Source organism: Zosterops lateralis (assembly GCF_965231275.1).
Source record: "Zosterops lateralis genome assembly, chromosome: Z".
NCBI classification, from domain to species: Eukaryota; Metazoa; Chordata; class Aves; order Passeriformes; family Zosteropidae; genus Zosterops; species Zosterops lateralis.
The window spans coordinates 64,709,441-64,724,488 of NC_139800.1; the positions used below are offsets into that span (position 1 = coordinate 64,709,441).

Here is a 15,048-nt window from a genome sequence, read left to right on the forward strand (position 1 = left end):
GAGTCTGAAGAGAATTATATTTCCTACAAGTCTGTGTGTCCAGAATAGAGCAGACTTAAAATACTAAACTGCTTTCCCTTAATGCCAAATTGAAACTAATCAACTCCTTCTGGCTTACAGAATAATTACCTGCGAAGTTCTCACCAAACACCTGCATTTGTACAGAGATAGAATTGCAAGTTACAAAAAATTCAAGCAGTCTATGAAAAAGTGAGGAACTAATGAAGACAAAAGCAGCTGAAGCCACTTTAAGCTACTTAAGGCTTGCACATTCAACATTATGTCAAAACTATCTTCTGACAGTGCAACCAGCACTGATTCTCCTTTCCAAGGACATTTCAATAGCCCAACACTGAAAGTATGTGTGAGGGAAATCGATTTCAGCTCCTGAAGAAAAGTTATTGTCATTAAAGTTCAAAAAGCAGCAATACGCCTCTCAGATCTTGTTAACTTTCCTGGTATCCTATAAATAGTTCATGCCATAACCACATATATAATACATTCCCTTACATCTTTTCCTGCAATTCTGGACTCTGAGTTCAAGACAAAGTAATAATCATTCAAATTAGACTTGGATATATCATTTAACATCAGAAAAAAACAGGTCTGGAGTCTCATCTATACTGAATAGTATCAGTTATAAATAAGATACAAAATTATAACTAATCACTGTAAAGCCACATTAGAGTACCTAAGTAAGTCTTCTATAAATTATTTCAAATTTATCTTCTTTACTTCTTCCTGTATTTTTGGCTACTGGAATACTGTAGAACAAATTACCTAATCCAATTTCCAGACATAAATTAAGCGATACTTCAGCATATGGCTAATCTTTTGAATATAAGGTATACAAAAGCTTTACTTAACAAGTTTAGGTTGAAAAGAAAAACATGCTGATTCAAGAGTATAATTGAACCATCTTGTACACCCTCTCAGATTTTCTTCCACAGTTTTGTAGGAAGTGCCTATGCTAAGCAAGCTCCCTGCAAGTTAAAACTAAAATGATCACTATCCTAGGTTTCTCATAGAAATGAAGTACAAGCTTTAATAAAAAAGATTACTCTTATATTAATACAGCCCAATAGTTTCAAGAACAGTGGTACCAGTGATTAAGTAGAATTCTTCCTTGTTTGAAAAAAACCACAGTAGCTTCAGACATATGAGTAAAACCTAACAGGGTAAGACCAAGCAGTGAAAACAAAGTTTAGCAATTCACAAGCATGAATGCATTGTTGCATTATAAATATTAATTTCAAGCTTCCAGACGTTAACTTTCCTCTAAGACAGTACACCTACCCTTAAACAACAAAAACCTTCAAAACAAAAAGCCCAACCACACCAAAAAAAGGTGACTTCAGTAAGACTGCAACCTTTTGGAACATTTAGGTATTTTGCCTCACAGCATAATAAACTCTTGCAATACTGGTAGGACATGAAATCCAAATACTTTTACCAAAGAACTTCCTAACAATTATGAGGCACCTGAGAACTTCATATTGTTGGTGTGGTGTTTATCACAACAAAACCAAGAATGTTGTGAACAACAATATGCAGGAGTTTTTTGTCTGGCCTTTATGGTTTGGTTTTGCTGTTTGTTTGGGGCAAAGGTGTGTGTTTTGGTTGTTTTTGGTTTTGGTTTTGTTGTTTTTTTTTTTTAAGAGGAAGTACATGACTAGTTTATTAGCTCACAGTGCATTAAATGCCACTGGAATTTCAGACCCTCATTCTACAAGATGCTTCAAGGCAGCAGTCCTCTACAGGTGTCACATGTATCCACATCCCCTCCTCTGAGCGGGTCACTTACCTTCAAACACAACTCCCTGCCGCAAACAAACATTTTCATGTCATCGTTTAACTTTGGTTATCCACTGCAAATTTGTGCAGCTTATACACACAATGACTTCTGCAGTCTGAATAGTAAATAGTAGTTAAAATCCTGCAGGGAATTACAGTACTCTCATTTTTCATATGGAAATAATATTTTCCCATAAACCCAGGAAGAGCAGCTCTTCAAAAAACTTTTGTAAACTGCAAATATAGGTAGGTTTAGCATTAAATTCCCTTTAGGCAAAAAAATATTCACAACTGATGGAAGATTACTGTCTAATTAAAAAATCAAGTCCTACTTACAGAATATGTTCACTATCAGAGGAATGCTTTTAGGCCAGTAAAGTTGTAAATAGCCTTAAATAAATCAATCATATTTTAAGAAGATAAGAGGAGCAAGCATCCACAAACCCAAAGCACAGAATAGATGAGAACAAACATCTAATTCAATCGAAGTACCTAACTTGGGGAAACCATTAACATTATATCCCAAAAGATTCTTAATGTACAGTGAAGAGAAATTTTAAGATTTCTTTTTATAAAATCAAGAGCAGACTGAAAAATTGCTACTACAGGTTTACTTAGGAACATATTCCTTGAACAGACACAGAGAAGGCTCTGAAAACCAAGGGCCCAGGTGCTTCAGGAAAATTTCTGCTGAAACATCATTACGACACACTAGGAAAAAAAAAGCTATTACTTTACATTTTAAAAAGCTGAACACAGGACATCTGAAATTTTACCTATGTTAGACAAGAACTTCAATACCTACAATATCTCTGGTCCTCATATCCACATTCCTTAAATTTTCTTCAGTCTCTTGGATCCTTCTTGTCAATGGGGTCTGCATTTCTTTCAGACACTTCAGTTCTTCCTTAATTTGGTTTCGGTTCCGTTTCACCTCTTCATGCTGTTCACGAACATTTTCATATTCCTTGGAGGAGTTGAAAGTAAAACAGTAAAAAACTGCTGTTTTCTGTTCCAGTGTTTTATACTGTCCAAACAGTTTATTAAACTGCTTGTGAGTTTTAGGAAAAAATCTCTTTTCGAAACTAGTATTAGAGCAACTATGTAAATAATACTATTACTAGTTCCAACGATGAGGATTTGTAGATGTCACTCCACCCCAAGTGAACGAAGACGCATTATTATTGCTTCTTAAATAATATGCAATACTAGTAGCAGAAAAAACAATCCCTTTGTCTGCAATTACCTTGTGTTTAGGTCCATCTGGGATCGTGGAAAAATCTGCTTAGCCCTTTTTTGTTCATAGTTTGAGACTACTTAGGCAGGAGCCTAAAAGCTATGGAGCAAATAACCACAGACAATTTTGGAAGGAAAAGGAGCTGGACAGATCACCAGAGCAAGTAACAGACACAACCACTGCTGAAGTAAACCAAGGGGACAGAGAGGAACACACTTTCAAGAAACAAAAACTCCGCCACACACCACAAACACAAAAGCAAGCCATTACTATATAGGAAGTGTAATTGAAGATACATTCATGAGAGAAAAGAGAGGGTAAGCAGTATGGTGACCAAGAAGCTCTGCTTCTACAAGGTGGGAAATTTGTAGATAAAGTTGTTTAAGCTGAAGGAGTCATTATTATGGAATTTTTGGGGTGTGTTATACTCTCTGGAGAGAAAAAAACATTAAAGAAGGAAGAAACAAAAATAAGGGGAATCTCTCCCCAACGCCCTCAAACAAAGAAACTTAAGAGAACAATATGTTCTCTTGTGTGAAGGATTCATTGTGGGCATCCGCCTATCAGAGGCACAGGACCAGCCAGATCTTACCCCTGGTGAGATGATAAAAAATTAAAAAAAAAAGAATTGAAACTCTTGGTGAGGTGGATCTCTAAAAATTTTCCAGACACCTCTGTTGATGAAATTTGCACCACCGAATTCTGGGACTCACTGGGCATTAAATCATACAATCTGTCAATTAAAAGGAACCCTGTAGCTCTCTGCATGCTCTCCATTTTTTGTATTATCCTTGAAACCCTCCACCAGCAAGCAGAGTGTCAATTGCTCAGTTCATCGGTCTCCCTTGACCCAAAGCCCTCCCTGGAACCTTCCCCTCGTGGACCCTTGAAAGTGATCCAAAATGGGACTGGGCCACACCAATTTCGAGCCTAACACCCCAGGGATCCAGGAAGGAGGGAGTCACAATTGGCTCAAGAGTCCAGTTGTTTGCCCACTATCCATCCTGTCTCCTTTACTTGCCTCCACAACTTTCTCTTCCTGTCCAAACCAGCCCTGGGGAGCCATGCCCTCAACTATGAGTCACACCTCCAACATCTCTCTCCCCAGCCTCACCCCAAGCCACCCCTCTGGAACTCCACCCCGGATGTCACTATCCTGAACCAAGGCTCTTCCTGTTCTGTGCCTGACAAAATGGCGGCACCCGTGTCCAAACCCTCTGGCAACAAAACAATCCTTACAAATAAAGTAGAAAAGCACAACTACTCCAGTAGTCTAGTGAAGCACTAGTCTAAATGCTGTTGCCTTGAGTTGCCCTTCTTCTTCTGAAGAGGATTTAAGTTTCCCAGATGCTAATGAGCCACCTGAAGACCTCTAGGACAAGGTTCATAAAACTGCAATCAAAGAAGGGGACTGGCAGATGGTGCCAAAATTCACTGTTGCCCCAGTAAGATACTGAAGGGGAGGAGGAAATCCCAGGTATGAGCCTATGATCTATGGGAAATAAAAGAAGTGTGCAAAGCTGCTAAAGATCACGTAAGGGACTTCCCTTATTTTAACAACATGATGAGAACTACATTGACAGCACACGTACTACCACCCCAGGACAGACAATATGTAATGACTACGCTGCTATCCCCTGCACAATAGCCCCTGTGGAAGGGGAGGTGGAAAAGACCATTAAATCAGCAAGACTGTTTAACACCTGGTAAGGATATCTCCAGCTCCAGTTTCCAAATCTGATACAAAAAATATTTCAAGGATTTCAACTCATTTAAGCCCTGCTCTTAATTCAACCTTGACTAACAACCTCATTCACTAGAACAGTGCTCAACCACCACACACTCGGACACCACCTTTGAAAGCATCACCTCAACTCAGTCTTCAAAAAATCCACCATTAATACAAGAGAAGCCTGCAACTTCACAGCCCCAGTCCAGAATGACTAAACCTGTGCTTCAGTTTTCAGCTCAGCTGGAAGCCACAGTTAGTCCCCAAGAAGAAACAGACATAACTTCGTTAAATACAGTTTTGTTTCTTTATATACCTTTTTGGCATAACGAATCTGTGAAGTTGAAATTTTGATTCTGCGTGTTACAACTGCTTTGTTTAGTATTGTCTCATCACTCTAAGTTGCCTAACCTGCAACCATTATGCAGCGTTAAAAGATGTCAAAAGGGTACATTTTTTATATTTATTAACAAATGTGCTGTTATCAGGGTCCTCAGGCATACCCCTAGAATGTTCCAGCAGGTGTTTAGCTGACAATTCCTAGGACAAAACTTAGACCCTCTGTAGCTACATGACTGTAAGGCCTTTGCATAAGATACAGCTTTCCCATGAATACCTGGTAGTGCAGACTGTGGAAAGGCTGTATGAATACTTAAATATATGACTTATGGTACAAAGTATTTAGGATATTTTATATATACTAATATGAACAAATATGAATGAATAAGAAATACGGATGAATATGAACAAATACTATAGAAAAATATGGATGAATATGATAAAATACTGACTACTTGATGACTATTAAGTTCTATAGACTTATTTTGCAAGCATGTTGCAGGTATTATTGGCAAAACAAATACATACACATACAATTACACTTCAGATTCCTCAGACAAAGTACAGGCAAGTTCCACAGAACCATCATGACCTGATTTTTACACAGCAGATCTTTTTTAATACTTTAAGAAAATCTGACTTAACCAAAATACAGAGATCTTGTTTATCTGTATACAAGTAACTGATGTTTGTAATGATGCACTCCACTAAAGACCTGCAGAACTTCCAAAGCATTTCAGCTTTCCCAAGAGAAACTTGCATCTTAAAACAATGTTTTTCTTAATTGTAAATGTCAGAGGAGGAAAAGAAGAATGAACATGGCTTGGCCAAAACACATTTTCAAAACTATATGATTCTGGGAACTACGGAATTCTATGGAACTTAAAGTGCATGTTCAAGCACTTATTAGACATAGACATTTGTGAAAACGTTGTGTAATTCCCCACATATAGAAGTAGGTATCACTGTCTAGAGAAAATTGCTTGACAAAAAGATGTTCCTCAGGTGAAAAGCAGTTGAGTCTTCAGAATTAAAATGCACTTTAGTGGTGATCAGAACATGAACAAGCTCCTCACTAGACTTCCTCTTTTCCTCTATGATTAAGAAATAGTCTAATGTCATATTTGAGTTATCGTATTTCCAGGCTGCCTGTTTCTCTATTTCACAACATCATGCAGTGTTTATACATCTGCCTTCCAGCTGACTTGAAAGCTCAGCTGTTGCTACTTTGCTTCATTGCAAAGGTAGGTGGGCTTAGTCTTTAAGTTTAAATCTGCATTTTGGGGAGGATGAAGCGGATGAAACTTCCACAGATGGAAGAATAAACTCCCATACTACTCTCTACTTTGGTAAACCCCATTTTAAAACACAAAACCACCTATTTATTCTTAGGACTAAACAGTACCAGGTCAAAACAACAAGAAAAAAATCCCCATGCTCTTGTAGAACAATGCAATTCTTCTTTTAGAAAGAGGTTGGTATTTTTTGCAACGTAAAAGAAAAACTTAAGTTCTGTCACCATTTGACAAATCACAAAACAGCAACAGAATGTGAAATTTTATTACAGCCTGTAGTTCAGATATCCTCTAGCTAGCAAAACAACTAGGTCAATGCCCTTTGATTTCAAATTAAATTAAGCACATGAAAGATCTCACGTTAAAATGTCAATAAATTTCCCTACAGTCACTGCTCTAGGCATCTCTAAAGTGCATATTTACCTCCAGTTCTCCTCTCTTTTCCCTGAATCTAACATACACTATCAATTCTGGACTGTCAATCAGAACTCCACTAAGGTGTCAAAGCACACTGTTGTTTCTATAGATTCAGTGGCCAGAAAGTTACGTTCAACTGAGTGCACCTAGTAAAAGCCTTTAACATACTGAGCAATATAAACTGTCTAAAAGACAGCAGTGGGAGGTGTGACAAAGTCTGACTAAACTTGCTTAAGTAACATGTAACTAACAGCCACGTTCCCTAATTCATGCAGGGCAACTTAATTGATAGCAGATAAAATCATTAGCTCAGTTTTCCTCTGCCAGTGTCCAGCAAGCCTTCAGAGTTCTGTATAAGCAAGTATCCTACAGCAGAGAACAATCAGTATCAGTCTACATTAATGATGCCACATGAGGCTAACACTTGTAGTAAGAAAAAATCCCACCATTCAGCAAGTACTGACATCACAGAAGGTATACCCTACTTCCTTAACACCTACCACCATCCGTTTCAGTTTCTACTCCTAAATCCCTCTGCTGTTAGCAAGAATATTTGAAGGCAGTGAGGGGATTTCTGGTTGTTCAAGATCCAAAGGCCATAATGTTCTTTACATAGACATGTCAGGCTTTGTTATACGCAAAATTGCAAAAGTTTTTTGCATTCTTCACAAGTAGCATATCAAGCTTTCTGAAAGTTCTGCTATCTGTATTTCATTAACTCTATAATATATGTAATTATAATTAACTCTAAGCTTGCAAACAAGGCAAACAACATATTGTTTCAGTAAAGTGAAATCTCCATCAGTTTGAACTGTTTAGAATAATTTAATCTGACTGATCATTCAATACTAAACTAAGCTAGTATTAAAGCACTCCTCAGAAAGACTTACTTTGATTTGTGTAAATGACCTGCTCTTTACCCCAGGTTTTTCAAATATGTTTTAAATTTTTTCTGTCCAAATGCTAATATTTTTGATATTGGCCACTTAAATTCACTGACATGTTTGTCCTGTACACTAAATCTCAACAAATAAATTAAGAGGAACACAATCTCTAAAAAAAAAAAATTACAAAAATCTTTCTTTACAGCTGAAGAAGCAAGCAGAGCTGGCTAGAGCTTAAACTAGTTGCCTCTGTACAGAATAAAAGGAGTACTGCTCTTGGACTGTCCTGCTGGCTTTCCCATGTGTGCAGTAACTACCTGAACTACTCCTAAAACAACTTGTTCACCTAGGTATATAAGCAAACATCACAGTTAGACCAAGAACAGAATTTCAAGATCTGGCCTGTTTGCATTGAGCAACTGTAATGATACTCAAATTACTCCAGTCACACTTCCTCTAAAGTAACTTTTGGCCTATTTCTAATTTCACAGTCTTACTGGAAATGGATTAGGTGAGAAAAACACTGGAAATGAAACTTACCACCCATGGCCTTTTCCTCTCAAGCATCTCTATTAAGTCTACATGGCGCTTGCATTCATGGTATCTTTCAACATCTTGCTTGTACCGTTCAACCCTCTGTTTCATTTTCTCCAATGAGGTGGTTTTTTCTCTGCACAAGTTCTGTAATATACATTTTCATGTTTTACAGTATCTAAACAGTTCTCAGAAAATAAGTCTACATCTCACCTGTACATTAAAGCAGAAATTTAACACTAGAGGAGATATTTTAGTACAGCAGTAACTAGAGGGGAACCATCCAAAAAGACAGGAACAGGGGAACAAAGGATTAAAAGAATGGCCTGTATGACTAAGAACAGACATCATTCCCAGAACAGCAGTCCTTTTCCTTTTTGTCTGTCCCTTCATTTTCAAGGAAGTGAGCAACAGTAAAGCAAAGGACCATCCTTGGTCATAAGCCAGTGATTTATAAAAGACTGTCTAGGAAAGTTATTGCTGGTCAAAAATCCCAGAGAAGCAAGGGATACTTGACAAGAGGCACCACTCCTCTTTGGGGTCCTCCCGTGGGCCATTTGCACACATTTTTGTACTTACAAGCATGCGAGTGTCAGAGTGAATGAGTTCTGAGAGAAGATGAGCATTATTTTGTGAAATCAACTTACCACAGACTTTGTAAAAAAATATCACTTTCTAATTCTGTAATATGCCAGAGTAAAACTTACTACTTTTCCTACATGCACTGTTCTTTAAAAAGTATACTTACTTCCAGTTCTCTTTCCTTTTCTCTGAAATTTTTCAGTTCACAATGAAACTGGTACATTTCTGGAGAACCAATGGATTTTTCAGTGGCTTCAAGCAACTCAGTCTTACTCAGTTTCGTAAATTCTCCAACTTTGTCCTACAAAATTTAAAAAAGTTATAAAAAAATACAGGAAGAGCTGGAACAGTGTAATACAATAATACTGGATTTATACATTGAAACGTACTTCTTGCAATCATCACACTTGACTTACAGTTCTATACTAAATAGCTCTGTCATAGTTAATGACCATTTCATGGAGTAGCAACCAAACCTTCCAGAGCATTTTTCCTCAGGCTGCTGAAGGAACCTTGCAGTATGAATCTTTTGCAGTATAAATACTACAACTTACTTAAAAGTTAATACACAAAGAAGTTATTATTAAAACTGCCAACCAAGGCTATTAAGGAAGCATTGCTGTTGAAGGCAGAAGAAGAGCTCAAAACTGAGACTGATGCAAGAAGTGTGCTTGCTGTTGATACATTGGGAGAGAACAAACAAACCACAAGTATCAACACTGTAACACCGACTGAACTGACATTTAGTACTAAAGAGAAAAAGTTCCTTTAAATGCAAAGTTATGTTATCAGAGTATGCTGGAAGTTCTGAACAAATACTGTATGTAAGTAAAAATGAACTCTCAAACATCTGGCATATTTTTGTTTGGAGTATTAGCTTTCTAAACTTAAATGCTCTTCTGCATGTCATCTTGAATTCAACAATAACTCCATGGCTAGGCTTTCATAAGATTTCCTCTTACTACTACTCCTGATGATCCAAATGAACTGGGAAAGAACCTGTCACAACTTCAAGCTGCAGTGTGAAGCAACTTAGCTACCTGCACAGGAATCCTGACCTGCTCAAACATGCGTTCAAATATGGAAACTGCCAGTAGTATTTTTTTTTTAATCTTCTCTGTCCTTTAAGACTTATTTTCCATTAGGATGATTTTACTCTTATAAAATTCAATCCTATACATCTTTAAGCCTATGCTCAATGAACTCCTGACATTACCAGAAAGGCTCTATTAGCAAGTGCTGCTACTTTGAACACCAAGACAGATAACACTGGCATCTTTCCTTTAAGAGTCAACAGGTATAAAATTGTCCGATTAGTGAGCTTTCAAGGTCACACAGATCCTCTTTTCTTCCACCATCACACCAGGACAGCTGTCTCTTCCCTCTTGTTCTTTGTGCTGTTCCACTGAACTAGCTGAAGTGCTGCTAAAGCTTATCAGCAACAAAATCCTCTCTAAGCACAGTACTCCATTTGCATCCACTGTCTTTCAAAATTAATTCATACCTGAGGAAGAAACTGGCACAAATTGTCCACCTGGATGTTCAAGGCTGCAATCTGTTCTTCTACTGTTTTCAAGGTTGCTGGTTTTTTGTTGATAAACCACACTGATGCATTGCTCACCACATAAATCTCACGTGTGATGATAATATTGTCTGGTGAATTAAACCTGATTAATAGAAAAAAGTGTTTACAGAACATCTGAAAAGTGTTACACTTTCAAAGGTTACCAAGTGTCAAAATAGTGTTAGAATTTATAGATAGCTAAATATTTAATCTAAATTAACTAGACAGTAGGATCAGATTCTCATTTTCATGATTCAGAAAACATCCAGTACTTCAGTGATGAATTAAACTCACATGGGAAACATCAAGAATATCTGTAAATCCTAACTCAGAAGTCACTTATATGAATGAGACGCTCATGCTGAATGTATGAAACACAAGTTGTTATAAATGTGAACAATTTCTCTGACCGAAACTATTCACAAACAAAGAAACTACTTCTATGAAAGAAACTCTATTTGTGAGATTTAATAAGTTTTAGAATTGGTGTGATGGAGGTGCAGTACGTCTTTAAGTATTAGTGTACAAAAAGACATCAGTAAGCTGCGTATATATATTCCATTTGAGAAAAAACAGCATACGACACAAAAAATACTAATTTATTTCCATTTTGTGCTTTTAAAAACCACTAAAGAGACAATAGTTTTCATTTAGTTTTCTACTCAGTATCTATTTTCAAAAATTTAGCCTGGTTATGAGACTTCCTTCAGAAGCCCTACAAAGCCATGCTCCTTTCTTTGATTAAATCAGCGTCCTTTTACTGTCATAACTTGGGTTTAGCTACATTCCAAGGGCCAAATTCAACAAAGGAAATACATGCCCACAGAACTTCAATTTTTAGTTCTTGTCAAAAGAGCAATCTTCTACATCACTGGTCTCTCATTCTAGATGTTGTATTTAAATATTTTCTACCAATCAGACAAAGAACTCAACCACACTGCAGCCATGACATGATACATTTAATGAGCCATGAAATGCTAAGTCTGTACACACTGTAAGATTCTTTTCAGACTTTCAAGTAACATCGGAATATATTTATGTTAAAACAACCTCCCCATACAGCCTGTCTCCTGAACATATTGCCTGGCCAATCTCTAAAGAAGGTCTTATTTCATCACTCCCACAATAACAAAAATGGACAGAACTTTTTCCAAGGCCTGCAATGGTATTTTTTCCCCTCAATAAAATTTTCTTCTTAGAGAAACTGATCAGGGTATGGCCAATCATTATACAAATTAACACAGACTACAAATCAGTTGACTATCTCTATTTTCTGTTTCATTCAAGCAAACAGACCTGGTTATTAAAATCACCTGTGTCATAGCAGCCACAAAAAAAGCAGCACATAATATTGCCCTATGCAGAAGCTACTAATGGAATTTTACAGTCCAAATGATTTCTAGCTGCTCTGTTTCGCAGCAGCTTACCTACATTACAAGACTGCATTGCATAGAATTAGTCAGATTGGGGTTTTTTTACTTCTTTTCTATCAGTATGTGATGAGAATGTAGGCAGTGTTCTCCTATCAGCAGTATTAGTGTAAGAAAATGAAAGTAGATCAATCTGTTTTCAAACTTAGACTTCTGTTTTCTTTTTTTCAACAGAAAGAATACCAACCACCATGTAGTGATGGCAATACTGACTAAATTTAAATCATCTAAACCTTAAATGTAATCAAAAGCTACACATGCCATATAGAACTATCTTTATCTATGCATTCTTTGTACATCAAGACAAAGTTAAATGCTTCAGAAAGAATGATCAAGAGTAGCCACCACTGCTCATTTCTTGCATGATAATTATTTAAACTTTATGTTCTGAAGTCTGGGGCAATTTAAAAAAGGACAAATTAAAGCACCACCTTAAAGACAGACCTCTGAAAACAAAATTATTTCTCACAACTTTGTGAATGACTGTGTGGGGAAATTATTCAATTAAAAGTGCATGAGAAAATAGTTTTACTACTTACAGTTCAATTTCCACTACGCCTTTCATGCACCCCTGCTTCACAAAGAGACCGATCTACAAAATCAATTTACGAGTTGTTACAGCAAAATAAAATGTATTATCTTATGAAAATACACACTTGTATAATGGAGCTGCTCTAAGAGTGTATTTTATTGAAAACTTACAATTAAAAGCAAAATTAAGTACTAACTAAAAATAAAGGAAGACACTACTATCCTCCACCAGCAGCATTAGAACCTCCTCCACAAATTAACAATTTCTGATCAACTTCAGCCTCCAAAACTGAACAAATTATAATCAGCAGATCCACAAACAGGAAGAAGTTCTCATGAATCTGGGGAACAAAGACAACTGAAAAGACACTGCCAAATAGCTATACTAGAACTGCCCATTCTAACAGTATGAAAATAAATCACAAAGGTAAAGAGAAATACCAACACACAGTACTGACATAGTCAATTCCCATATTCACATTTGCTTATGACTGAGCAGCTGTAAGAGAACATGTGCAATCATTTAGGCACCCAGATTCATTGCTCCAAACCTACTCAGAGATATTGCATCCAATGAGAATATCCAAGAAAGCAAGTGCAAAAATTTTAAATTTTTTTAATTAAAATTTTCAAACTATAAAAATTTCCTACTACAGTGTCAATGCCTTATATCTTATAAGTAAAAAGTGAAAATAAGAATACAGCAATCCAAATTCCATTTAAATCAAAGATCATCAGTGCCTCCATGCTTTTAGCTGAATTTTCAAGACACATTAGGAGTACATTATTTCCTACAGGTACTATGTATTTTGGAATTTATTTTAGGCTTTGTCTATTTCTCCTTTAGTTGGTACTTCTTATCAAATGTTTAGGCCATTAGGAGGTCTTTTTCTACTCCACTGTGGATGCTTAGTCATTTTGAAATAAAACCTCTAGTCCATCCAGGTTGCACTACAATTTAGGTGTTTCAAGTTCATAATTTATACAAGACAGCAAGTAGTTAATTAAGACAACTCCACTTTGTCTCTGGACCAGGTTACTCTTCAACTCAGACACCTAACTTTTTATAAAAGTAAAGCAAATCCCGGAAGACAGTCTTTCCCCCGTCTTCTACTGGACAGCGCTCTGAATGAAATTCAGATTAAGTATGAAAATCACAAAAGCTCACAATTACCTTATCAGCTCGTCCTAGGAAAGAAGGTTTTCCAGCCAGTCCCAGGCAGATGGCACAAACAACACTTGACTTGCCAGTGCCATTAGCACCAAGAACCACGTTCAGGTTGGGCCCTGGATGTACTTCACAGACGGTGTATGTTCTGGAAAACACAGCAAGTTTTTGAATTTTAAAACACTTTATTACCTCTGAAAAAGGAGGAACTTGCTTAGAAACATTTCATGATTTTATTAAACAGATATAGTTACCTCATCTAGATGCAATCATGAAATACCATTTTGTAAGCAAGTCTCAAGAGTGAAAACAAACATTTCAGTGAAACACTCTGAAATACATTGCTCCCAGCCAGAGTAATGACTAGAACTCTCTTTAGGATCAGTGACTATGAAGAATGAAATCCAGCAATATGATGATAACTTTTTTATTGCACCTGCTAGGGTATCATTTTATTTTATGCATCAAAAAGAAGACAGAAAACTGATCATGCAGTAGGTTTCCTGAGTTACCATATCAGCCCATCTCTAGCGTTTGTTTTTTTCTAACCGCATTAGACATCTTTCATCATGTGCATCCAGCACGCTTAGTGCAATAATAACTATGGGAAGAGACCAAACCCATCCATAAAAACTCGTATCAAGTTGACGCCCTAAGTTTATAAAGAATCATTTGATGTTCTATTCCTGCACTGTGCCAAACACTACCACTAAATGAAGAGTACAAAACAGTTAACGGCAACACAACACTATAAACCATGTACTCGTGGATGAGAAGCTGTCTGAACCCATAATGCGGATTTAAACTGCTATTTCTGAAGATTCAACATCTAATACGTGACCCATGCACTACACTAGTGAAGGTTTTCAAGGCTAGCACGGAGCTGTAAGCTGTAAAAATGGCCTGACAACTTCTGCTGGTAACCACAATACGTCCAAAAATAATGCTATTCGGAGTACACAGCAGCTGGATAAAACGCTTGCGAAGACCACAAACACTTCATCCTAATCGGTCCAAACACTCCATCCAAATCGGTCTCTCTCTATCCCCGCTGCCCTACGAGGATCTTCTACACTCTCCCCTGCCCCGGTGCCCGAGGGACAGAGCGCCGGCAGAGGCGGCACGGCCCACAGGAGCCATCCCCCCGGGGAGGGCCGGCGGCACGGGGAACGCGCCCCCAGGGCGGCGACACTGCGCTGACAATCCCTGCGACTCGCAACCCACACAGCAGCGCCTCCCAGCTCTCCACTCCGATCAAGAATACAGGGGACAGGGGAAGATCGCTTCCCTCGCTCCCTCCTCCGGCCCCCGCCGCCCCCGGGACCCGCGCGACGCCGCTCTGCTGCTGCGGCCCCTCCACGGCGGGGCGGAAGGGCAGGCCGCAGCCGCTCAGGGGGAGAGAAACGCTCCCCGCTCACTCACAGAAAGTTCTCCATGAAGATCCTGACGATGGAGCCCAGAACGTAGGGGGACTTGGGCTCACTGTGCTTCACCGCCTTCCCGACAGCTTTCCCCTTTTCCCGCGCCGCCGCCATCTTCCCCCA

General features: G+C 38.0%; 1 protein-coding gene across 1 annotated transcript in view; it reads right to left on the bottom strand.

The window, feature by feature from the left end:
- Window positions 1–15,048, bottom strand: part of SMC5 (structural maintenance of chromosomes 5) — a 42,930-nt gene extending 27,882 nt beyond the window's left edge. The window contains exons 1-7 of the mRNA XM_083884233.1: window positions 14,927–15,048; window positions 13,511–13,652; window positions 12,345–12,397; window positions 10,316–10,478; window positions 8,978–9,112; window positions 8,236–8,376; window positions 2,600–2,761 (exon numbers count right to left, since the gene is read on the bottom strand). Coding sequence (XP_083740359.1) covers window positions 2,600–2,761; window positions 8,236–8,376; window positions 8,978–9,112; window positions 10,316–10,478; window positions 12,345–12,397; window positions 13,511–13,652; window positions 14,927–15,039 — 909 coding nt within the window. The 5' untranslated portion in view covers window positions 15,040–15,048. The remainder of the gene's footprint in view (window positions 1–2,599; window positions 2,762–8,235; window positions 8,377–8,977; window positions 9,113–10,315; window positions 10,479–12,344; window positions 12,398–13,510; window positions 13,653–14,926) is intronic.